The 24,125-nt window shown below is 38.7% G+C and overlaps 3 protein-coding genes across 4 annotated transcripts; all 3 read left to right on the top strand.

The window, feature by feature from the left end:
• The first annotated feature begins 410 nt into the window (after window positions 1-410).
• Window positions 411-7,342, top strand: LOC141591423 (kinesin-like protein KIN-5D). Of its 2 annotated transcripts, none has more exons than XM_074411737.1 (23): window positions 411-533; window positions 935-1,175; window positions 1,279-1,408; window positions 1,630-1,785; window positions 1,897-2,373; window positions 2,484-2,581; window positions 2,672-2,828; window positions 2,930-2,999; window positions 3,144-3,220; window positions 3,327-3,380; window positions 3,468-3,548; window positions 3,664-3,775; window positions 3,938-4,024; window positions 4,101-4,276; window positions 4,365-4,526; window positions 4,610-4,717; window positions 4,819-4,977; window positions 5,080-5,163; window positions 5,467-5,672; window positions 5,791-5,892; window positions 6,018-6,127; window positions 6,221-6,372; window positions 6,938-7,342. In XM_074411737.1, the coding sequence occupies exons 2-23, from the start codon at window positions 994-996 to the stop codon at window positions 7,160-7,162; spliced, it is 3,165 nt and encodes a 1,054-aa protein (XP_074267838.1). In that variant the 5' UTR covers window positions 411-533; window positions 935-993; the 3' UTR covers window positions 7,163-7,342. The 2 variants fall into 2 exon arrangements, with proteins under 2 accessions (XP_074267838.1, XP_074267840.1); XM_074411739.1 differs by having other exon boundaries at window positions 504-620.
• A 2,351-nt stretch (window positions 7,343-9,693) lies between these two features.
• LOC141591422 (uncharacterized) lies at window positions 9,694-15,850 on the top strand. The gene is made up of 3 exons (XM_074411736.1): window positions 9,694-10,227; window positions 10,419-14,495; window positions 15,350-15,850. The coding sequence occupies exon 2, from the start codon at window positions 10,503-10,505 to the stop codon at window positions 14,436-14,438; it is 3,936 nt and encodes a 1,311-aa protein (XP_074267837.1). The 5' UTR covers window positions 9,694-10,227; window positions 10,419-10,502; the 3' UTR covers window positions 14,439-14,495; window positions 15,350-15,850.
• A 3,354-nt stretch (window positions 15,851-19,204) lies between these two features.
• On the top strand, window positions 19,205-23,917 carry LOC141590822 (putative respiratory burst oxidase homolog protein H). Its single transcript, XM_074411370.1, has 14 exons — window positions 19,205-19,822; window positions 20,304-20,466; window positions 20,559-20,607; window positions 20,705-20,818; window positions 20,901-21,707; window positions 21,853-21,948; window positions 22,038-22,153; window positions 22,240-22,342; window positions 22,575-22,675; window positions 22,756-22,912; window positions 23,022-23,138; window positions 23,230-23,358; window positions 23,441-23,519; window positions 23,628-23,917. The coding sequence occupies exons 1-14, from the start codon at window positions 19,405-19,407 to the stop codon at window positions 23,735-23,737; spliced, it is 2,559 nt and encodes an 852-aa protein (XP_074267471.1). The 5' UTR covers window positions 19,205-19,404; the 3' UTR covers window positions 23,738-23,917.
• The last annotated feature ends 208 nt before the right edge of the window (window positions 23,918-24,125 follow it).

Raw genomic sequence — 24,125 nt, 5'->3', positions numbered from 1 at the left:
GGACTCAAAGTGACTATCTCGTTTATGATACTTTTGATACCGATTTTATTTCAAATTTTTAATATTTTCAGCAAGTTAGTGAGACCGTTTTTTAAAAGGCCGGCTAAAGGTTAATATCAATACGTGAGCTCCTTCTTAACTTGTCAAACGGGTCAATTGGGTCGAGTTCGCATCGAGTCAATTTAGGTTCGGGTTGTTTAGGTTTTGTGTGAATTTAGGCCAGGTCGGAGTATTTCGGACGGGTTTTAATCAAGTTATTTGCGAATAACGGTCAATAAATAATACATTCAGGTCGGTTTGAACAAAATTGGGTTAATTCAAGCTTAGGAGTCCTGAATTTGGTCCGTCTGTGTAATTCGGATATTCGAATCGGGTCAGTTTTATGAGATTTACCCCCTTTCTAACTTCCTATAACGGCGTAAATTTCATTTCTCCCACTTTTTAAATTTTTCAAATTAAACTAAAATATTTAAAGAAAAAAAAAAAAACAAGTCATCATCTTCATCCTTGTTGTATATCTTGAACACTCCCAGGTTATCACTTCCCTTTCTCTCTCCATCTTTGAATTTTTCCCTACAATTTTTTCTTCAATTTTTTTTATTATTTATTAATTAATTAAGGTAATGCATTATCTTTAATTTCATATATTTGAATTTGAATTAATTTATTGTGTTAATTAGCTGTTTTAATTTTTAACAGATTAAGTCAATTCGATCCAGCTGCAATGTCACTGTTAATTTCCTCTTAATTAACTTTTATAATAATTAGTTTTACTAATTACTTACATTTGATTGATCTTTAACTTGATTATTGCAAACAAATCTTTTTGAAATTTAATCACATTTTGATAAATGTAGGATATTGATCTCTAGGGTTTTAAGTTAATTTAATCGATTTGGGGATTTCTGAGTGTTATTTGTTAATGTTTGCTTAGGTGTTATATTGATTGATTGATTGATTGATTCGAGATTTAGTAAGTTTCTAAATTTGGCAATGGAGAGCAAAAGAAGAGTAAATGGTGCTGAAATGAAAATCGTGTCGCCGGCACGGACTCCTAGGTCGACTGATAAGTCGAATTCTAGCAGAGATCTGAGACCTGATAGTTCTACGTCGAATTCTAGTAAGGTTGTTGATAGGGAGAAAGGTGTTAATGTTCAGGTTATTGTGAGATGCAGGTCAGCTGCTGTTGTTAATTTGATTTATTGAGTTATTGAATTTGATTGTTTAGTTGATCGTTTCGAGTTTCTGATGGAATGTTGTTTGGGGGTTGAATTGTAGGCCTTTGAATGATGACGAAAAGCGACTTCAGACGCCGGTTGTTATTACTTGTAATGAGATTAGAAGAGAGGTTTCTGCTGCTCAGTTCATTGCTAATAAGCAAATTGATAGGACTTTTACCTTTGATAAGGTGATGGTCTTTTGTTTTCGGTTTTTTGTTGTTTCGTGTTGTTGGATTGTTTTTTTATAATTAAATTTGTTGAGGTGTGATGTGATATTGAAATATTTGCATTTTTGGAATTTAGTTATGAATCCAGTTCTTGGTTGTTTTTGGGTATTGTTATTTCCACTTTTGGAAGCATTAAAGGTGAGATGTCAAATTGACAATGTTAGTGGATTACAACATGGCAGGTTTTCGGTCCAACGTCGAAACAAAGGGAGTTGTTTGATCATGCTGTGTCTCCCCTTGTTAATGAAATGCTGGAGGGATATAACTGTACTATCTTTGCATACGGTCAGACGGGAACAGGAAAGACCTACACCATGGAGGGTGGAGCAAGAAAAAAGGTTTTCGGATTTTCTTAACAAAGTTGTGTGTTATTGGGACTTCAAAATTAGTTTTGCGTGATGAATTGTCGATAAATGAAACTTACTGCTGAAAGTTCTCTGTGTTTCCAGAATGGGGAATTCCCTAGTGATGCAGGAGTCATCCCTAGATCAGTTCGTCGAATTTTTGACATATTGGAATCACAACAAGCTGAGTACAGCATGAAAGTTTCCTTCTTGGAGCTGTACAACGAGGAGCTAACTGATCTTCTAGCACCTGAAGAATCTTCAAAGTTCGTTGATGATAAATCCAAGAAACCGTTGGCTCTAATGGAAGACGGTAAAGCAGGGGTCTTTGTTCGTGGTTTGGAAGAGGAGATGGTGACTACTGCAGATGAAATATACAAAATTTTAGACAAGGGTTCTGCCAAAAGGCGTACAGCAGAGACACTACTTAACAAACAAAGTAGTCGCTCGCACTCTATTTTTACTATTACAATTCACATAAAGGAGTACACTCCAGAGGGTGAGGAGATGATTAAGTGTGGGAAGCTTAACCTTGTTGACCTTGCTGGTTCAGAGAACATTTCGCGGTCTGGGGCTAGGGAGGTACCGATATATCTACTTGACTACATGTTTGACATCATGCATGCTAAGTGGTTTCTGGACTACTGCAATCTAGATGGAATCTAAAAGTATGTGAACATGTTTCTGGACAGGGTCGTGCAAGGGAAGCTGGAGAAATTAACAAAAGTTTACTAACACTCGGTCGTTGCATCAATGCACTGGTTGAACACTCGGGTCATGTTCCTTATAGGTACGGAAATACAATTTTACTGTCCATGTAAATGTTTGCATGTTCTTATCAAAGTGGTATGAAGTGACCTGAGTGTTGTTTGAATATCAGGGATAGCAAATTGACAAGGATTTTGAGGGATTCGTTGGGTGGGAAAACAAAGACTTGTATCATTGCTACCATAGCTCCATCTGTTCTTTGTTTGGAAGAGACGCTAAGCACCTTGGATTATGCACATCGTGCAAAGAATATTAAGAACAAGCCAGAGGTCAGTTACTCAACACCTTTTGTTTTTAGATTGGCACTCATTTGTTGCTATGCCACATGGAAACATCAATTCTTACGACCAAGTTTTTGTCCCTTTAACAGATCAATCAAAAGATGGTCAAGTCTGCATTAATGAAGGATTTGTACTTTGAAATAGAACGGCTTAAGCAAGGTCTGAGACATTATCATGTTTCATCTCTCTAATTTTATTGTTTACCCTTGACAACATCCTCTCATTTATGTGTGAATTAAAGTATGATTTCTGCCTTAAGCTACGCTTCTGAACCTTTTATGATTTAACTTGATTCTGGGGCAGAGGTTTATGCTGCTAGAGAGAAGAATGGTATTTACATACCCCGAGATCGTTATCTTCAAGAAGAAGCAGAGAAAAAGGTACCCTCCCTGCAGTTACCTGTGCCATTTTTTTAGCCTATGAATTGTGAAAGCATTTCGTATTAGGCCTTTTGCATTAACCCTTGTATGATACTTTATCATACAGGCACTGACTGAAAAAGTAGAGAAAATGGAGCAAGATATGGAAACCAGAGATAAGGTGCACATACTTATGTTGATTACAAATGGCAAATTATATATGGTTTAGTGCATAATCCTGATGAATAATAATTTGATTGTTCTACAGCAACTGGTAGAAGTTCAGGGCCTCTATGATTCTCAACAACGGTTGTCTGAGGAGTTGAGTAATAAACTAGGAATGACAGAGGTATTAAATGATTTGCCAAGGTTTTATTGGTTGATTGCTAATGGACATAGTTTACTTATTAGCTGTATTTTCAGTCCGTGGACCTCTTACCTCATTCATCGTTTTCCCCATCCAGAAAAAGCTCGAGGAGACTGAACATTCACTATCTGATCTTGAAGAAAAGCACAGGCAAGCAAATGCCACAATCAAAGAGAAGGAGTACATCATTAGTAATCTATTGAGATCAGGTGTGCAAAGTTAAACTTAACAACTTCGGACATATGAAATTCTACAAGTTTTAAGCTACTTAGCCACACTTTTTCATGCTTATGTTTGCGCTTTTAGTACATGGCTATATCATTTGTATTGTATGGAAAACATTTTGATCTGCGGAGATTCAATCATTTCAGAGAAAGCTCTTGTTGATCGGGCAACTGAACTTCGCACAGAATTGGAGAGTGCTGCTTCAGATATTTCTAGCTTATTTTCAAAGATTGGTACGTATTTAGAAACTGAAGCATGTTCATATTTCTCATTGACTAAATAGATTAATCAGATATACTGTGGTCACAGAGCGCAAGGACAAAATTGAGGATGGGAATAGAAACCTTGTTCAGAAATTTCAATCTCAATTGACACAACAGCTTCAGACACTGCATAAAACAGTGGCTGCTTCTGTTGTCCAGCAAGAGCAACAGCTGAAAGATATGGAAGAAGACATGCAGTCTTTTGTATCAACGAAGGCGGAGGTAACTTCATTTACTATGATGTACCTTTGGTTCTGGATCCATTGGATGAATTATTAGTTCCTAATTAGTTACCACTCTGCTATTGTAGGCTGCTGAAGAATTAAAGCAACGACTAGAAAAGCTGAAAGCCATGTATGGCTCTGGCATCAAAACATTGGATGATTTAGCTGGAGAACTTGAAGGAAACACGGAATTGACATTTAAAGACCTGAATTCAGAAGCTTCTAAACATTCATCCGCCATTGAAGAGGTATAAATATTCCCCTAAGTGAGTGAGATTTAGCAACTAATTTCTTCCATTTGAAGTCTTACTGACATTAGGCTTAATGACAGCAATTCAACCGATTTGCGCACGAGGCTGATGTGTTGCTTGATGGACTCCAAAGAGGTCTATGTGATCAAGAAAATAAATTAATTGCATATTCTCAGAAACAGTTGGAGGTCAGTTTTGAGTAACTCTTGTTTATGTAATACTATCAGATTATGCTTGAAGCGTACCAACAAATTACTATTCCTCTCAATATATATATGTACTATTACAGGCACATTCCAGAACTGTGGAGACCACACGGTCAATTTCTAAAGTTACTGTCAAGTTTTTCGATACCTTAGACACACACGCATCCGAATTGACGCACATTGTGGAAGAAGCACAAACTACAAATGAACAGAAGTTATCTGACTTAGAGAGAAAATTTGAGGTAAGTTTTTGTGGTTCTGGCTACTTGCTTCCATATCTTGTACTTGACTTTAATGTGCTAGTAATTGGCAAAGCTTGATTTCTGTGATTCTGGCGTTTGCAGGAGTGTGCTGCCAAGGAAGAGAGGCAATTGTTAGAGAAAGTGGCGGAGCTACTTGCAAGTTCAAATGCTAGGAAGAAAGAACTGGTTTGCTTCTTTCTCACTACTGTTCATTTCCATATAGTTTCCTCGTCATTCTTGGTCATTTGTGAAAAGAAATTTGTCATACTCTTGTAAATTGAGTTCTAATCTTAGTTCCTTTTGTCATCAGTAAATCACCAAGAGTAATTTTCTCCATAGTAATTTTCTGATTACATCTATCTTGAGAAAATAATAATTTGAGAGTATATTACGCCTGAGATGGCCTACAAAAGCTCTTGAGAATAGCCTACTTTAGAATTTTGCATGCTTGGCTCGTTTATTTTAATAAATATTTCCATCTTTCTGCAGGTTCAGACAGCTGTTCATGGTCTTAGAGAAAATGCAGCGTCCAGAACCAGTCAACTCCAGCAAGAAATGTCAACTATGCAACAAGATACTGCTGCTGTCAAGGCTGACTGGAGAGTTTATGTCGAAAGATCAGAGTCTCAGTACAATGAGGACACTTCTGGTGTAGAAAGTGGAAAGAAAGACCTTGAACAAATCCTGCATAGCTGGTATAGTCATACACTCCACTCCTACTTTGTTAATTGCGTGTACTCTTTCCTAATCTATTCAAGCATTTCACTTCCAAGCAATTGTCTTCTTTTGATTAATTTTTTGGTTAATATTCAGTTTAAATAAAGCTAAGATGGGAGCACAGCAGTGGAAGGATGCACAGGAATCATTGCTGAGCCTTGAAAGGAGCAATATTTCTTCTCTTGAATCAATTGTTAAGTGAGTGGCTCAAGTTCATTAGCGTTTGTTGTTGATGCTCACAGCTTCACAGCTATGCATAAACACATAATTAACAAGTAGTTGCAGATGCCAAATGATTAATGAGTTGTTCTTTATTCTGTCAGGGAAGGAATGGATGCCAATCAAAGACTTCGAACAAAGGTTTCTTCTTCTGCATCATCTACTCTAGAAGATGCAAATGTTGCCAACAAAGATCTCCTCGCATCTGTAGACCGTAAGTTTCAGTGTGGATGTTTGTGTTGATAATGTATTTCTTAAGGACTCTGATGCTTCTGATTCTATATTCTAACATTGAAAAATATCGCAGATTCCTTACAACTTGACCACGACGCACGTAGCAATCTTGACTCTATGATTGCTCCTTGCTGTAAAGATGTAAGAGAACTGAAGGGTGGTCATTACCATAAAATTGTAGAGATCACCGACCATGCAGGAAAATGCCTTCTGACGGAATATCGGGTAACCATCCTCAAGTCTTTTCTAATATGATTTGATATCTTGTGATTGCTTTGTTTCCTTAATTTTATATTGGGAATTTGACTCGTATACACTGTCAAACGTCTCGTCATTGAGATTATCCTCCGATTTTATAGACAGTGAACTCCATATCGATTATCCCCTCGTTAAACAAATCACTTTCTTTAGATTATGGGGTGCTATAAATTGCTGCTTTTGATATGCTAAAAATTTGTAGTTGTCAACTAGTTTAACTGGTAACGTCATTATGTGGTGGTACTCATGACTTGGGTTAAAAACGACTAGCATCAAAACTGTTGTGGCTCTTACATTAAAAAAATGTGTAAAGCGAGTCTAAAGTCTGAACTACTGAACAGATCTTGAGAAGAGACATTGCCTCTTATTTTCAGAAGTGAGAGCAGTACATATAAAAGAAAACATTACTGTATTGGTGCTTTTCAATTTTCAGATAGTAAAAATCTGAACAAATGTATGAAACTTGAGGATGCATTTTTGCAGAAATCAGAAAACACTCGTTAACATTGCCCTCTTCTTAATTAATAAACAGGTTGACGAGCCAACTTGCTCGACTCCAAGGAAGAGACAAATCTCTTTGCCTAGTGTCACATCAATAGAGGAACTTCGGACACCTGCCTTTGACGAGTTATTGAAGTCATTTTGGGATCATAAGTCCGGAAAACAGGTAAATGGTGACGTGAAACATGTTTTGGGACAATACGAGGGTGCTCAGCCTGTAAGAGACCCCAGACTTCCACTCACGGCTATTAACTAAAGTGAGTTGGTCTTTTTTGGTTGGATGCATGTTATATGCAGAAACCATGTACATCTTGTATAGGATTGGTGTCATTTCTGTGTTACCTAATTCGTTCATTGTTTGCTGGAGAAATCTTGTCTTTAGATCGGGAACACACTGTAATTTGATTCAAGAGCATTTTTTTCGTGGTTCTCTGTAGTCTGTACTCGTTCTTGGTGTTTGCCAGTCTTGTTATTTACATTACTGCCTACTACTCTATTCGTGAACCTGGAAGTTCGGAAACTTTCCAAAAGACCCGGTTAAAGGTGTGGAAGCACCGGAAAATCCAGCTGAAATCCTTTTTCAGGGTCAGTGTAAAGGGCTGCTATTTGGTGGTGGTGGAATCCAGCTCAACGCATTTCGGGGAGAACCAGCTAGCTCTGGGTTCGAGTGGCATTTCACCATTTACCACAACTCATCCGCTGATTCTTCAACATCAGTCGGTTCGGACCTCCACTTAGTTTCACCCATGCTTCATCCTGGATAGATTTATAATGCACATTTTTCGAGATTTCAGGATCCCGGAGCAAAAATGTCGTAAATAACACGGACGGTTTATCGGGTTAGATAAAACTGCCACACAAATTTTGAGAATTAACAGAAGACGTTTGAGGGTGCCGGTATGCAATAAATCAGTCTCGGGAGAAAATCGGGTACTCCTTAGAAATGGATTAATACTTGTTATTTACGGCTCAAATCGTATACGGTAACTCATGAAGCGACCCCAAACATGTTGAAAAACGGGAACCCGGTACGATCTCCCGAACAGCACAAATTAAATTCTATATAAATACACGATTTTCGAGATTTCAGGGTCCCGGGACAAAAATGTCCGTAAATCACAAGGACGGTTTATCGGGTCACGTCTCAATGTTCAGTAGACGAGGTTTTGATGCCAGAATTTATGATGGCTGAACCAACTCATGTTGAAGAAGTCGTTGAGAGTGATACAGAGAATCCAGAGGGAACTGAACAACCTGAAACTCGTCCTCCACCAGGATGGAACCCTAAAAGTCAAGATATACCGGGCCATGGTTTCTCTTTTGATGCCACACACACTTGGCATGCCACACACACTTGGCATTAATTCTTCCCTTGTTAAATCCATACGTGTCTGTATTATGCCAATTTGCTGTGAGTAAGCAAAATAACGACATTATGAAAGAATGTAAATAAATAATCCAAATTTACCATTAAGGTAAATAGCTTAAGATTACTCCACAAACACAAGCTAAGTTTCCTCAGATAAAGCAGCCACACGAGTTCTGAGAGGCAAAAGAGGACGTTTGATGCTGACGGTATGTAGTAAACCACTCTCGTGCGAAAATCGGGTATACCTTAAAAATGGATTAATACTTGTTATTTAGGGCTTAAATCGTATACGATAACTTATGAAGTGACCCCGGACACGTGGTAGAAAAACTAAGAGAAAATAAAACATGACCCGGTACAACCTCACAAACGGCACAAATTGAAGTGGGCAATACACGTTTTTCGAGATTTCAGGATCCCGAAACAGAAATGTCCGTAAATAACACGGATGGTTCTTTGGGTCAGATAAAGCAGCCACACAAAATTTGAGAAAGCAAAAGAGGCCGTTTGAAGGTGCTCGTATGCGATAAACCAGTCTCGTACGAAAATCGGGTACACAATAATAATGGAGTAATACATGTTATTTATGTCTGAAATCGTATAGAGTAACTTATAAAGCGTCCCCGAACATGTTGTAGAAAAACAACGATAAAATGAAACCCTACCCGGTACGACCTCCCGAACGGCACAAATTTTTTTTTTGGGTGTAAACCGGGGTGTCCACCGTCGACAATAGTGTATAATCCCCTCGCCGCGGGTGCTCTCACGAAGAGGTAAACGGCTGGCCAAAGAGTTTGCTTCATTCCTATAGACAGAGATCGAACCTCTGACCTCATGGTTAAGGGATGAGGTGAGCAACCACCACACCAAACCCATTTGGTTCCGAACGGGACAAATTGAAGTGTATACAATACACGTTTTTGGAGATTTCAGGATCCCGAAACAAAAATGTCCGTAAATAACACGGACGGTTTAACGGGTCAGATACAACCGCCACACAAATTTTGAGAATCAACAGAAGCCGTTAGAAGGTGCAAGTATGCGATAAATTAGTCTCGGGAAAAAAATGGGGCACACCTTAAAAATGGATTAATACTTATTATTTACATCTGAAATCGTATACGGTAACTCATGAAGCGACCCCAGACAAGTTGTTGAAAGACGGGAAGAAAATGAAATATGACCCGGTACGACCTCCCGAAAACACAAATAGAAGTATATAAAATATACGATTTTCGAGATTTCAGGGTACCGGGACATAAATATCCGTATACAAGCTCGTGCTCTCAATTCAGGTGATTCGTCAAGTACAAATCTGAATATTCAAGTCGGATCATTTCAGATCGGCACAAGTTTGTCACTTAATAAGAGTCTCACTAAAAAAAAAAAAAAAAAAAAAAAAAAGTCTCATGTCCCTCAAAACTCAAAAAAGGAAAGAAGAGTGGGGGGAGAGTGAACTAGTGAAGTAAAAACCAGTTGTGAGAGTCTCAACAACTCTCAAGGGGTCTGCACAACAAAAGTGCTGTAAAGATGTGCTGTTCTACTCGGGTCATCATCGTCTCTCTAACAAGAATCTCTAGTCTCTCTTCTTCAATACCTCCTCAGCCTCCTCTCCTCTTCTCTCAAAATATAATACTCCGTACTAACTTATTATTATTATTCTCTCTTCTTCCTCATCAACAAAACTCTCTATTTGGTGTCCTTTTTCGTCTTTTCATCTCACGGTTCCTTTTTCTCCACGTCCCTCTTCGTCTTCTTCCCTTTCCCCTTCATCCTTCTATTTATTCTATATTATTATTATTATACTAATATAAATACCTACGCCCTCCTCTTTCTCTTTCCATCTCTATAATAATATACTCACTTCTAGGGTTTCCTGCGTTTCGCTATTTCCCCTAATTTCCGCCTCCTTCACATTTTTTTCGCTCATCTTTCTCTATTCGCACTTTCAGGTATTTTCTTTGATCCTTATTATTATCATTTTATTTGCTTGATTTTTGTTTTGTTTTCGATTGATTGTATGCGATTATGTTAGAATTGGGGAAAGTTAGAGAGATATTTTGATTTAATTTGATTTGATGTGTATTATTCTACTATTTCTTATTCTGGTGATTGATTCATATGTTAATTGATTGATTCGTAGGTTCGTTATTTCTAGGGTTTTGAAGTTTAATTGATTTGGGAATAAGTAGTTTGTTTGATTTGGAGGTGTTGTGAATTATGTGTGATGGCTATTGAAAAGAGCAACGTAAAGGTGGCGGTATCGAGGATGGATACCGAGTTTTTGATTGGTAGTAAGAGTAGGGAAAGTATGTCTAGTGATGGAGACGAGCTTTGTCCAAAGAACTCTGTGGATTCTGAGGATGATGATGAGTTTGATGATGCTGATTCCGGGGCTGGGTCGGATGATTTTGATTTGTTGGAGCTAGGGGAGACGGGTTCTGAGTTTTGTCAGGTTGGTGATCAAACGTGTTGTATTCCGTTTGAGCTTTATGATCTTCCTGATTTACACGGGATTTTGTCGTTGGAGGTGTGGAACGAGTGCTTGACTGAGGAGGAGAGGTTTAGTCTGACAAAGTATTTGCCTGATATGGATCAAGAGATTTTTATGCGTACCCTGAAGGAGCTCTTTGATGGGGGAAATATTCATTTTGGCAATCCTATAGATATGTTGTACGGTATGTTGAAAGGAGGGTTGTGTGAGCCGAGAGTTGCTCTTTATCGCCAAGGACTGAACTTCTTTCAGTTGCACCAACACTATCATTTTTTGCATAACCGTCAGGATTCCATGGTTGCCAGTTTTCTACAGATGAGGGATGCTTGGCAAAAATGTAAGGGGTATGGTATTGAAGAGAAACTACGTGTATTGAATATCATTAGAAGTCGGAAGAGGTTGACTGGGGAGAAGAATGTGGGTGTTGGTTCTGATTCTTCTGAAATGGAGGAATCGGCTGAAGCTATTTCTAATTTGAGGTCAAAGGGAAGGAGTTCTGTGTCGAAAGTAGTATGTCAGCCTTTGTATGGCACAAGCCCTGCTGTGGATGTATTTTCACGTGGAGGGAAATTGGCTGCCGAGGGGAAGCCTAATTCTAGGCTGTTAATGGCCGGTTCAAAGTCTCCTTTGCAGAGTGAACTAGTTCCGCGTTTCCGCCATGGCCATCAGAGTATTAAGACTGGCTCATATGGCCCAGACTCCGTTATACCTAGAGGAGGTAAGGCAGCTGCTTACAATGATGAACAAGAAAGGATATATGAGATGGCTTCCCAGAGGGATGCGAATGTTGCACAGGGCAATAAGATAGATAGTGTTCAAGCTATGAAGCGTGGGAAGAAGCGTATAGCACCCGGTGGTGGTGAATATGATATTGACAGCTATTCACCTGCACTTCATTCCGCAAAGACTAAATTTTCTGGTCATGGAAGAGATTTGAACATTAATCAACTGTCCGACATTAAAGTGTTAACTGCCAAGCCATCAAATGTTAGAGGCTTCTACGACCCTGCTAAAAGGGCTAAGTATGGGATGCCGACGTATGAAGATCAAATGGGCCCTTTGAAAGGGCGACCGGCACAGATGGCTATGAAAGGGAACATGGGTAACTATGCTGAACCTTATTGGAGTAAGAAAACACCGAGACAAGCGTACTTCATGGATCCGTCCTTCAATTATGCAGACAAGGATGTTGATTCCAGGAAAATAAATATGGGTAAAGAAGTTCCAAATTCCAGATTTAAAACTCCGCAATCTGTGGGGAATAGCCGTGTGGATGATAGAAATTATCTTCATGGGAAACAATCAAAAGTGTTTCAGGATAATATTAGAGGGGGTACATTGTGGAATGAAGGGTCCAGTATGTTTTCATTGAAGAATGAAAGAATGTTCCATGGAGGTGAGGATACAGAGTCAGACTCATCGGATCAACCCGAAGAAAAGGAGAAAAACCATTTGATTATGCCGAACCGGGGAATGCATGGCTATTTGGAGGCTCCTCGGTCTTCTTTGTATGGATCAGCAATTGACAAGAAAGAGAAACAAGCCAAAAGAAGTGTCAAGGGAAATGTTGTGGCGTTTGAAGGCGTGATGCCTTCTCCCGGTACCATTGGTGATTTGGCCAGACGTTTGCAGGGTCAAGAGATTGATAACTATTATTTGAAAACCAGGCAAAGTGGAAAGACACAGCATCTTGATGTCCCTCAGGATTTCACATCACGGTTTCCAGAAAATTGTTATTATGGTGATCTGGGAAATACAAATGTTGATACGAATAGAATATCATCTTACGTTCTCGGAAGGAATGGACAAGTGCAAGGTTTACCTGTGCCCATGAATAGTGCCTTCCCTTTTGAAAGAAGGCTGAGAGAAAATGTTGGTTATGACACCCTGTCTCGTAAGTCAAATTACATGCAAGACTACTCTATGCAAGAGAATGAGGTTAGATTTGAAGACAGTCCCATAAGGCGTGACAACAGACGTTTTGATGCTTCACTAATTGGCTGCACTTCAACTGGCAAGAAGTACAAGAGAAAAGAGGGGTTGACAGAAATGGATGAGCAGGTAGGATCTGATTATATGCATTCTCATCAACCAGTCTTTGAATCCATTTCCTTGAAGCATCGGGGAAGGAAGAGGCGAGAAGAGAATGGCTCTCCATGTGCTGGACCATCAGAGCAACCTATTGTAGAGGTTGTAGTGGAAGATTTGGAGCCAGAAATTAAACCACCAAAGAAGCCTTCCCCTCCAATAACTCCCACTATACATACTGGCTTCTCTTTTTCAGTTATCCACCTTCTTTCAGCTGTACGGGTTTCATTGATAACTCCCAGTACTGTAGACTCTTCGGAGGCTCAGAAAAATCTCGAGACTCTTGCTGCAGGAACTATCGATCAAAATGGAAAGCAAGAACAAACAAATGGTTCCAGTGAACAAATTGATGTCAATAATCCTGCAAATCCTGAACAAACGAGTATCCCTTCTCTTACTGTCCATGAAATTGTGAATCGTGTTAAATCAAATCCAGGGGATCCCAAAATTCTTGAGACGCCGGAGCCACTTCACGAATTGGTCAGAGGAGTTTTGAAGGTATTTGCATCCAAAACAGCTCCTTTAGGGGCAAAGGGTTGGAAGCCTCTCATATCATATGATAAATCCACAAAGTGCTGGTCTTGGACAGGACCAGGTCCGCAGACTCCAACAGATGATGAGCCCATTGAAGAGGTGATTTCTCCTGAGGCTTGGAGAATCCCTCGTAAAATGCTAGTGAAGTTGGTTGATTCTTTTGCCAATTGGCTTAAATGTGGTCAAGAGACCTTGCAGCAAATTGGAAGTCTTCCTGCTCCACCTGCAGAGCTGATGGAACTCAACTTTGATGAGAAAGAAAGGTTTAAGGACCTGAGAGCTCAGAAGAGTCTGCCCACCTTTAGCCCTAGCACAGATGAGGTCCGGGCTTATTTCCGTAAGGAAGAGCATCTCAGGTACTCTGTTCCCGATAGAGCCTTCAATTATACTGCTGCTGATGGTAAAAAATCTATAGTTGCTCCGTTAAGAAGATGTGGTGGTAAGCCGACCTCAAAAGCGCGAGATCACTTCATGTTGAAACCTGACCGGCCTCCTCATGTGACAATTCTTTGTCTTGTGAGAGATGCGGCTGCCAGGTTACCAGGGAGCATTGGTACAAGGGCTGATGTTTGCACTTTGATACGGGACTCTCAGTATGTCGTGGAAGATGTTTCTGATGCCCAGGTTAATCAAGTGGTTAGTGGAGCCTTGGATCGCTTGCATTACGAGCGTGATCCTTGTGTACAATTCGATGGGGAAAGGAAACTCTGGGTCTACTTGCATAGAGTTAGAGAAGAAGAAGATTTTGAGGATGATGGTACTTCCTCTACAAAGAAATGGAAGAGGCAGAAGAAAGATGCTTCTGAGCAGGATGACCAAGTCACAATCGCTTCCGCTGATAATACGGAGCCTACTGGCTTGGATCCAACCTCTGATCTTAATGTTGACCTGTCATGTATGAACGATGATGCAAAAGAGAAATTAGAAGGTGAAGCAAAGGCCAACCATATGCCCGAACAAGGTGCTACGATTGAAAGTGGATCACATTGCTTGGAGAACAAAAATGAAGAGAACTCCAAAAATAAAGATTTTGATGATGGGACATAGGAGAGGGTGAATGGCAGGCTCGACTTGAGTAGCCTACCTTTGATGCACCTTTTTCAGGTAGTACATACTTCTGTTTTTTATGTGTCATATCCTTGCTTGCTGTGAAAGTATTACTTCCTTTGTTTCATAGTCAATTAGTCATTGTTCCCCATTTGGGATTTTGGAATATCTGTAAGTCGTCGTAATTCACTATATTTTGAAGGTATACATGAGGAAATACATTTATCTTTTAAGAAGTCGTTGTTCTGCATGTTCTGTTGTTAGGTAGCTTTGGAAAGTGAATTTTGATTGTTTGGGTTTTTTCCCTTTCAAATGTAGGCACTATATTTCTATATGGACCTTTTGCTTAAAGATCAGTGTCTATTTTCAACAATGACTCACACATAGGAAAGACATACCCAAGATCAACATAGATTTAGAGGACTAAAGTTAAAAGTCTAGCCAAACTAGAAAACTTTTCCAAAGAACTCGAGAAGGAACTTGATGAGAAACACTAGTAAAATGGATACCACTATACTGTATTAATTGGACTAAGGCATTCCATATCTATACTGGATGCTTTTAACGCAAATTCTATTATCTTCAGCTGCTTTGCTTGATACACTTACAAAGATAAATGTTGCGTCTTTGACCTAGTTTTCTCATTCATACCTAATTGAAAGCAATTATCGAGCACTGTGTTTTGTTCAGATATAACTAGGAGCAAGCTTTAATCAATTTTTATTATGTTTGAATGTTTCGATTAATGCTGACAGCGTACAACCCTTAGCACAGTATCTTGCTTTGACTCATTACGTCATCTGGAAATCTTTTTATGCAAGGTTCCAGTGCTTTGTATGCTGCCGATTATTATGCAATGCTGGTAGCTTGTCATTGTTGAAGCACTCATGTCTGCGTGTTTTCTCGTGCAGATTCTGAAATCAAGCTCTTACTGGTCGAGCTCCCTGCTGCTAAAAATAGTGACAGCGTATGTTACATTCGTAATGAGGTTTGGCATTTTTTGTGTACGACTGATATAGAGCATAAAAGTAGCTAATTCTAACATGTTGGGAAGAAATGAAGTTAATTTATTTTGCCCTGTGAATACAACAGTATAGGTAGGTTTTTTCAAGTTACACAACTTCGTAAATATTGTCACTATTCCGAGTGTCACATTATGTCTTTCACCTAAATTTACAGTAGAAATGATCATTTGTGGGGCTCAGGCTGGGCAGTTATGAGTTATTTTTCCCAAAACGGACATAGGGTGTTTTGTAGTGGCAAAGGAAAAAAAAATTGATGATGCCAGTAAACCTAGGAGGAGGGGTCTTGTAATAGTTTTAGGTGTACACACACAGGTGTGGTAATTTGTACTTGCACTTTTATTTACGACTACTATAATTTTTAATCTATAATTTTATAATTATAGTTTCTGTTTTTCGTTATTACAATCTTAGTGGGCGTTTGATTGGGTGGTTTCAAGAAAGGGAAAGGGTAAGGGAATGAAAAATGGCCATTCCCGTACGTGATGTGTGTTCACCTCAAATTTCATTCCCTTTACCCATATTTCAGATTAGGTTTACCCTTGATTCCCCCATTTTCATTCCCCCACCCCCAAGGGAATGAGATACCCTTTCCTCATTCCCTCATCTTCACCAGTTACCACCATCCATCACTAACAAAGTAACATTGGAGGAGGGTGGTTGCGAGGGGTGAAGGTGAATTTTCGAAGGTTTTGAAAGTGTGTCGATGGGGAAGGGCCGTGACGGTAGGCTGGTGCGCCGGCGAGAGTGGTGGTGTCAACGGCGGTGCAGACAGTACGGTGAGTGTATGAGTGGTGGTGGTTTCGGGTTGAGGTGGTGCTTCAGGTGGAACTTGGTCGTTTCTGTGGTGGTTAAGTTAGGTTGTGTTTTAATCATCCCCTTTTCCAGTTTCAACCAAACAACATTAATAATCAAAGGATATCCCTTTTCCTTTTCTTTCCCTTTCTTGATTCCATTCCCTTATCCCATCTAATACCAAACATCCCCGTAGAGTCTCATAGAAGTATAACATACCCAAAATTATTTGGAGTCTTTGCATTGTTGTCGAATATTTTCTTTTTTGGTGACACTCATCGAGTGTTAAAACGTCTTGGAGATGCCCCTGTACATAAGCTTTGAGATGATGTCTTCTGTGTTGCATCTGCGAATCCAACTTGGTGGTGTATTACGGCTACTGTTGCTCCCCTATTTATCTCGAGCTATGGTTCTATTATTGTCAGTCATGCATCATGCTACATTGCTACACGTTTGTGGATTATGGGATCAAGTTAACGTTACTATAGTTTTAAAATCTTGTTGGCAACTTCTTGTCAAAACAACATATGCGAGAGTGAATTGACCTGGCCGGTATGAATGTATGGTGTTCCGAATGTACAATACTGTAAATAGATGCGTTGGTTTCTGAATTATATAACTGTGAACTTTTTCAATGTGGTTATTATAGGTCTTGTTTGAGGCGGTTGTGTCATACATTGAAGACTAAGTTATGAGATGGTTCTTTAAGACTATGAATATGACTAAACTATAAATTTTGTTACATGAGAGTAAATCAACCTGGTCGGTATGATCCTGTAAATAGATATGTTGTGTTGGTTTCTGAAATACTTTGTAATTGTGAACTTTTTCAATGCTGTTACTGTAGGTCTTGTTTGAGACGGTTGTGCCATCCATTCAAGACATCAACTCATTGGTGTTCTAATTAATACCTACACTAAATTTATAGCTTAGTCGTATTTGTAGTCGTACAGAACCGTCTCATAACTTAAAGTCTTATTCCGAGTACTTCACAGATAAGTTTTTGTTTGTTCAATGTTTTTGTTTTCTTAATAATTCCTTTATAGTAATGTGATTTTTGAGATTTTTTCACTCAAGTCAACTAAAGCGTAACATTACAAAAAATATCATTTGAAAAACAGATATTTTCCTGTAAGGTATGTTTAAGTAGTTCTAAAACTAATACCTAAGTGCACATTATACATAAAACTCTAATATTTATTCGCACAATCATCGACTTTAGAAAGCTTAAAAGTAAGATAAATTCTGACAAATATATACATAAACCACTAATAAATTTATCAAAATTTCCGAGTACAGTCAAACATTAGAAATCAAAGTGCAGATGTCACCTAGTTTAATTGGTAATTTCACCGTAAAGTGATTCATATCCCCTCGTCAAAATCGCTCTATCGCTCTTATGAAAAAAATTTAGGGATATTCTCTTGTGTACTTCTGAACTTTTTCGTTTTCTATGGTATACCCCTTGTTTTTTGCAAAAAAAACTTTGACCGACAATAATTCTCTATTACGAGTTTAGAAAACGGGTAATTTTTTTTCCAAACCAATTATCTTGTCAAGGCCTTCAATTTGAAAAAAAAATTCACCGCTTTTTGAACTCTTAGCCGGTAGTTATGATTGGTCAAACATTTTTTAACGAATAAACTTTGACCGACCATAATTCCCGACTACGAGTTGAGACGTCGGTGAATTTTTTTTCAAACGGAAGACCTCTTAAAGACGGTCAATTTGGAAAAAAAGTTTATCGTATTCTGAACTTGTAGCCAAGAGTTATTGACGGTTAAAGTTTTTTTTGCGTGAAAAGAGGGATATATCATAGAAAATAAAAAAGTTGAGGGATACACGAGAAAATATCCCAAAAATTTATGAATCAAAAGTTAGTTTAACCGTACTAAAGTGAAAAGCTTCCTAAAAAGAAGACTACGCTACAATAACGTAGCAAAACATTCCCATGCACATTGCACATAGTCCTGTCCCGTGTTGCACTTGAATGTTGAATTCACACGTCTCAATGCTCAAACGGTGACTAACCCAAAACCCTAAAATAAATAAAAGGAAAGATTAGGTAAAGACAAAGACAAAGAGCAAGAGCAAATTATATTAGTGGGTAACATGAACTAGAGAACGTGCTCACAACTCACCTTCACAACTTTGTTTGTATCTTCGGCTTTCTTTATTTCTGCATTGAATTTTGTGAGGATCTTATTCTTGGTTTGCTTCTCTCAACTTATAAAGTCTTTGCATCATCAAATTACTTCCGACATTTTTTTTTTATGTAACAACTTGTCATCGAAGAAAACCTTGACCATGTTTTCAGTCGGTTCATTGTTTTATGATTAAATGCATTTAACTACTCGTACTTAATTAGGCCAAATCAATGGATAAATGGTAGTATTCACTACCTTAATTAGGCCAAATCAATGGATAAATATGGACGTTAACACAAGTAGGAGTATAAAACAACATGAGAAAAATTCGTCACCCCGAAAAATTATTTCTAGATTCGCCCCTATTATTGTTGAGGTATATACAACCACCAGTGCGGTTGCTAGCCGACTAAGCAGCCAGTCTCCCCTCCGAACAATGAGAATTTGTGCAATTTGAAATGTAAGTTATAAACTCCGATTTGTTTTCTAATTTACCTTATTACATTAGTAGCTTGTACACCCGTAATTCCCTCCCCTACAAACAAATTACGACTCTGCCTCGTTTACAAAGAGGGTTAAAATGATTTAATTGCCATATAATTACCTTAAACCAAGTTAATTACAGTATGAGACTATCAAATCTCGAATTTATGTTAACAAACTTTCAAAAGACAAGGAAATGTGGGTTTAAAATCAGGACAAATATTTGTGTAAGGCGGTTTTACACGAGTTTGACGTAAAACAAGTTCGTCTAAAATATATAACTAAAATAACTGTCCATTCAATCCCACCATTTTCCCTCCTTCTTCCCAACCTTATTCCTCTCACTCATTGACCTTCCCTCTCTCCCTCTCTCTAAAATTCCAACATCATTATTCTGATCTCCTAGATTTGCTCTTTAGCTGTTTTCTTCTAAAACAACAGCAGCATTGTATCAATAACTCTGAAGAATTCAAAGAAGCGTATTCAATCAAGAGGAGGGCAGGGTGTTGGATCCCTCAAATGACCAATAACAGTGGTGGAGAGTCAAGTAAATGGATGCTTCGCAACGCCGAGATTAATCAAATGACTGATGTTCCTGTTAACAACATCAACATCAACAGCAATGGCAGTAATGATGATAGTAGCAGCAGCAGCAGCACTGTCAATAATAAACCTCCAGGAGTATTTACACGGATTGGAAGTAATGCGAGGAAGCGATTCGGAATGCAAGCCAATGGAGGTACTACTAGTCCTTCTAATGCTCAACCTAATAAGACGATGGGAAGAATGCAATCAAGTGCTGCTAGAGGTTTGAAGAGTTTGAGGTTTCTCGACGGTGCTGGTAAAGATGGCGATTCTTGGAAACCTGTTGAAAAAAGATTTAATCAGAATGCTGTTAGCGGCCGTCTTCCTAAGGATAAATTTGGTGCTGTCATTGGTACTCTTTTATATTTTACTTTTTTTTTTAATCTTCTCTTCTGTTTTTTATGATTTTAGATTTATTCAACAATTTCAGATGTCTCTTTAACTAGCTTAGCTCGTAAAATCATCAGATGTGATACTCATGATGATGTGGTCCCGTCAGCATCAAAATCGCCCTTGTGCGGTGATCACTAATTTGGATAGTCAAATTGTTGATTTGATTTACAGAATGGTCATTGACGTCACAAATTCTCATTATAGACGGGAGATATCCGTCTAATATCCACTTTTTAAGTATAAGACAAGCAACAAGTTGTATGGTGGGGCCCAAAAATGTCACTACTTTAAGCATATTTGACCCGTCTTTCACTTTAGACGGATATATCCGTCTATAGTGAGACTAATCCCATTGACGTAGGGATGGTTAATTTGTTAAATTGTTTGATTCGGGTTTTTGTGGAAGAATTCTGAATGAATGACTTGTTTGTTGGTATAAGGGATGGGGGATTCGAAAGAATTTGCAGCAGAGTTGTATGATACATTGTCAAGGAGACGGAATGTGGACTCGTCAGGAGGGATTACAATCAACGAAATGAGAATGTTTTGGGAAGATATGACTAGCCAAGATATTGATGCCCGCTTACAGATTTTCTTTGACATGTAAGTAAGCTCACTATTAACTTACATAATTTGCGTATTTCATTTCCGTAGTAAACTTATGTGTGACGATATGATGGACCTAATTTGTATAGGTGTGACAAGAATGGGGATGGTAAATTATCTGAGGAAGAGGTTCGCGAGGTGATCAATTCAAAAAACAACTTTTTCTTATGTTTATTATGTCCTGCTCTCGGCTAGAATTTCCTCAGAGCTGACTTCAATTCTACTACATATGCAGGTTTTAGTGTTGAGTGCCTCGGCTAACAAACTAAACAAGCTCAAGACGCAGGCAGGAGAATATGCGGCTTTGATCATGGAAGAGCTAGATCCCGATCATCTAGGGTATATTGAGGTACTTTTAGATCGAGAATTTAACTATTTTACTTGATACATTACTTAGGCCTGTTTACACGAGACTTTCTGTTAATGCGCAGATATGGCAACTTGATACATTACTTAGGGGAATGGTGACGTCTACAGACGAAGGAACACAATTGAAGAGAACCAACACCTTAACTAAAACCATGATCCCGAAAAAGCTAAGAAACCCCGTCACAAAAGCAATCACTAGTTCAGCGGAATTTGCCTTAGATAACTGGAAGAGAATTTGGGTTGTTGGGCTTTGGTTAGCTACAAATGCTATCCTCTTCAACTACAAGTTTAGCTATTACAAGAAACAACCAGCTTTCCAAGTCATGGGATATTGTGTTTGTGTCGCAAAGGGTGCAGCCGAGACCCTTAAATTTAACATGGCTCTTATATTACTTCCGGTATCTAGAAGAACTCTCACACGACTAAGATCAACCTTCCTCGGTAGAATATTTCCTTTCGATGATAATATAAACTTTCACAAGATGGTAGCAGCTGGGATCACAGTTGGAGCGTTTTTGCATGTTTTGATGCATATGACTTGTGATTTTCCGCGGCTCATTTATTGCCCGAAACCCTTGTTCCAACAGTACCTAGGACAAAACTTCAACTACACACAACCAACTTATTTGGATTTGCTAGAAAGCATTCCCGGGGTTACAGGAGTTCTCATGGTAATTCTAATGGGTTTCGCCTTTACTCTGGCAACTCACTCTTTCAGGAGGAATGTTATCAAGTTGCCGTGGCCATTTCTTCACTTGGCTGGTTTCAATGCGTTCTGGTACGCGCATCATCTGCTGGTGGTTGTCTTTGCCTTGTTGGTTATTCACGGTTACTTCCTGTTTCTCACCAAGGAGTGGTACAACAAAACGGTATGTTTCTAGATCTTTGCACAAGTCTATTTACTTCGACAAAAACTTACAACTGTGAACTCTTATAAGCCTGATTTGAAATTCTCTAATGCGAATCTTATCTATCTACTGATAATCAATTACTGACGTATGACAAATATTGCAGACATGGATGTATCTAGTTTTCCCGATTGTCCTCTACGCTAGTGAGAGAACACTGACATCCGTTCACGACTACAATCATCATGTCAACATCCTTAAGGTCTTGAATAAATTCTCTGAGATTTCAGTCTGCTAAAAATCATTCAAAAGTGGCATAGTTTTTACCTAAAGAACTCTCTGTGACTGCAGGCTGTCATATATACAGGAAATGTTCTTGCATTATATATGAGCAAACCGCCTAACTTTAAGTACAAAAGTGGAATGTACTTGTTCGTCAAGTGTCCAGATATCTCAAGCTTTGAGTGGTAACTTTACCGATTGCTGGTTTTCATGAATGCAGTTTGAAATTAATGCAGACTTGCGTTTAACCCGATCTTGCTATTTGCTTCAGGCATCCCTTCTCTATTACCTCAGCGCCAGATGATGCCTACTTGAGTGTTCATATTAGAACCTTGGGTGACTGGACCACTGCACTTAGGGAAAAATTTGCAAAGGTACATCTTTAAACTGTAAAATCCAACTCTCCTTTGCTCGAGCACTAGGGTTATGATGTTGCAGTTGATATTTAGAAACTGAGCTGCTCACTAATAGTAATACTTGGCTTTTCTCTGTATAAGTTTCGCTGTTTTTTAATGCAGCAGAATAGTCTTAGGAACATAGTTGAACTTTTGAGCTCGAAACATTTTGCTTTCTACTCTAATATAATATGATTATGATATGATGCAGGCCTGTGAGCCTCCTGTTGCACCACCAGCAAAAGGGAGGCTTATGAGAATGGAAACAAGGGCAAGGTCTGATTACGACGCTGATGGGGCTCAACCAACTAGGTAAGAGAAGCCAGGCCCCCAACATCATAAATTAAACAGCTTTTTAGTTTCTAGATGATCGAGTGTTTTTTTTGTGGCAGCTTTCCGCACGTAATCATTAAGGGTCCATATGGAGCACCAGCTCAGAACTACAAAAAATATGATATTCTCTTGCTCGTTGGACTCGGGATAGGTGCAACTCCCTTTATCAGCATCATCAAGGATCTCTTGAATAACTTGAAAGACAACAGCTATATGGTATTCTATCTTCCTTGCATAAATTTGTATGATCAGAATATGTTTTTTTTTTTCTTGAAGCAGTTATTTATTATTAATCAAAAACACGATCTTATTGCAAAAACTGCAGGATATAGAGAGCAGGAAGGGGCCTCAAAGAGCCTACTTTTACTGGGTGACCAGAGAACAAGGCTCCTTCGATTGGTTCAAGGGTGTCATGGATGATATTGCGGAATATGATACAGATGTGGGTGTTTAATACAAACCTAACTTGTTTCGCCTGTTTGATGCCTGTTTTTACTGATTATTTTTGCTAATATTCCTGTTGAATAAAACAGAATGTGATAGAAATGCACAACTACTTGACGAGTGTGTATGAAGAAGGTGATGCTCGATCAGCACTTATTCATATGGTACAGTCCTTGCAGCATGCTAAGAGTGGAGTTGATGTCGTGTCTGAAAGCCGGGTATTTGATCTCCTCCTTCCATCACTAGACTTGTACAGTATTTCAACACGGAATACTTGACTTAGTAGTAAACTTTGTACAGATAAAGACGCATTTTGCAAGACCTAATTGGCGGAAGGTGTTCACTCAATTAGCTGCTGACCACGCATCGCAAAGAATAGGTAAATACACAAAAACTCGATTATGATACTTTTATTTACTCAGCACAACCTTACTTACAGTTCTCTCCTAATATTTGGTGTGTTTTGGGGTGAAAAATTAAACTGCAGGTGTATTTTATTGCGGAAGTCCGACATTAACGAAACCATTGAGAAAGCTTTGCCAAGAATTCAGCCTGAGCACCACCACCCGGTTCCATTTCCACAAGGAGAACTTTTAGAACAAAGAGAGACCATCATCTGTCTCTGTCTCTGGCACAGAGACACAGACACAGACACTTTTGTAGAGATTACACTTGCTTTTATCCACTGTGTTCATATTTACCAAATTCATATACTAAAAAGTATAAATTCATCTCTCAGATTTTGGTTTTAATTTTGTAGCATTAATATTAATATATATGAAATCATAATGGTTGAAAAATGCCAGGAAGCACATCAAGAGTGACTGACATTTATCATTAGTGGCAAGACTTAAGGCCTTTAAGTTTAAGGGGGTGTTTAGTTGGGAGGTTTGGATTGGAATGGAATGGATTCTACTCATTCCAGTGTTTAGTTGGGGTATTTTGGAATGGAGTTAGAATTCATCATGATTCTAATTCCACCCAA

The sequence above is a fragment of the Silene latifolia genome, chromosome 7, assembly GCF_048544455.1.
Source record: "Silene latifolia isolate original U9 population chromosome 7, ASM4854445v1, whole genome shotgun sequence".
Lineage (NCBI taxonomy): Eukaryota > Viridiplantae > Streptophyta > Magnoliopsida > Caryophyllales > Caryophyllaceae > Silene > Silene latifolia.
The sequence above is the reverse complement of the archived record's forward strand: the minus strand, read 5'-3'. Positions and strand labels throughout refer to the sequence as shown.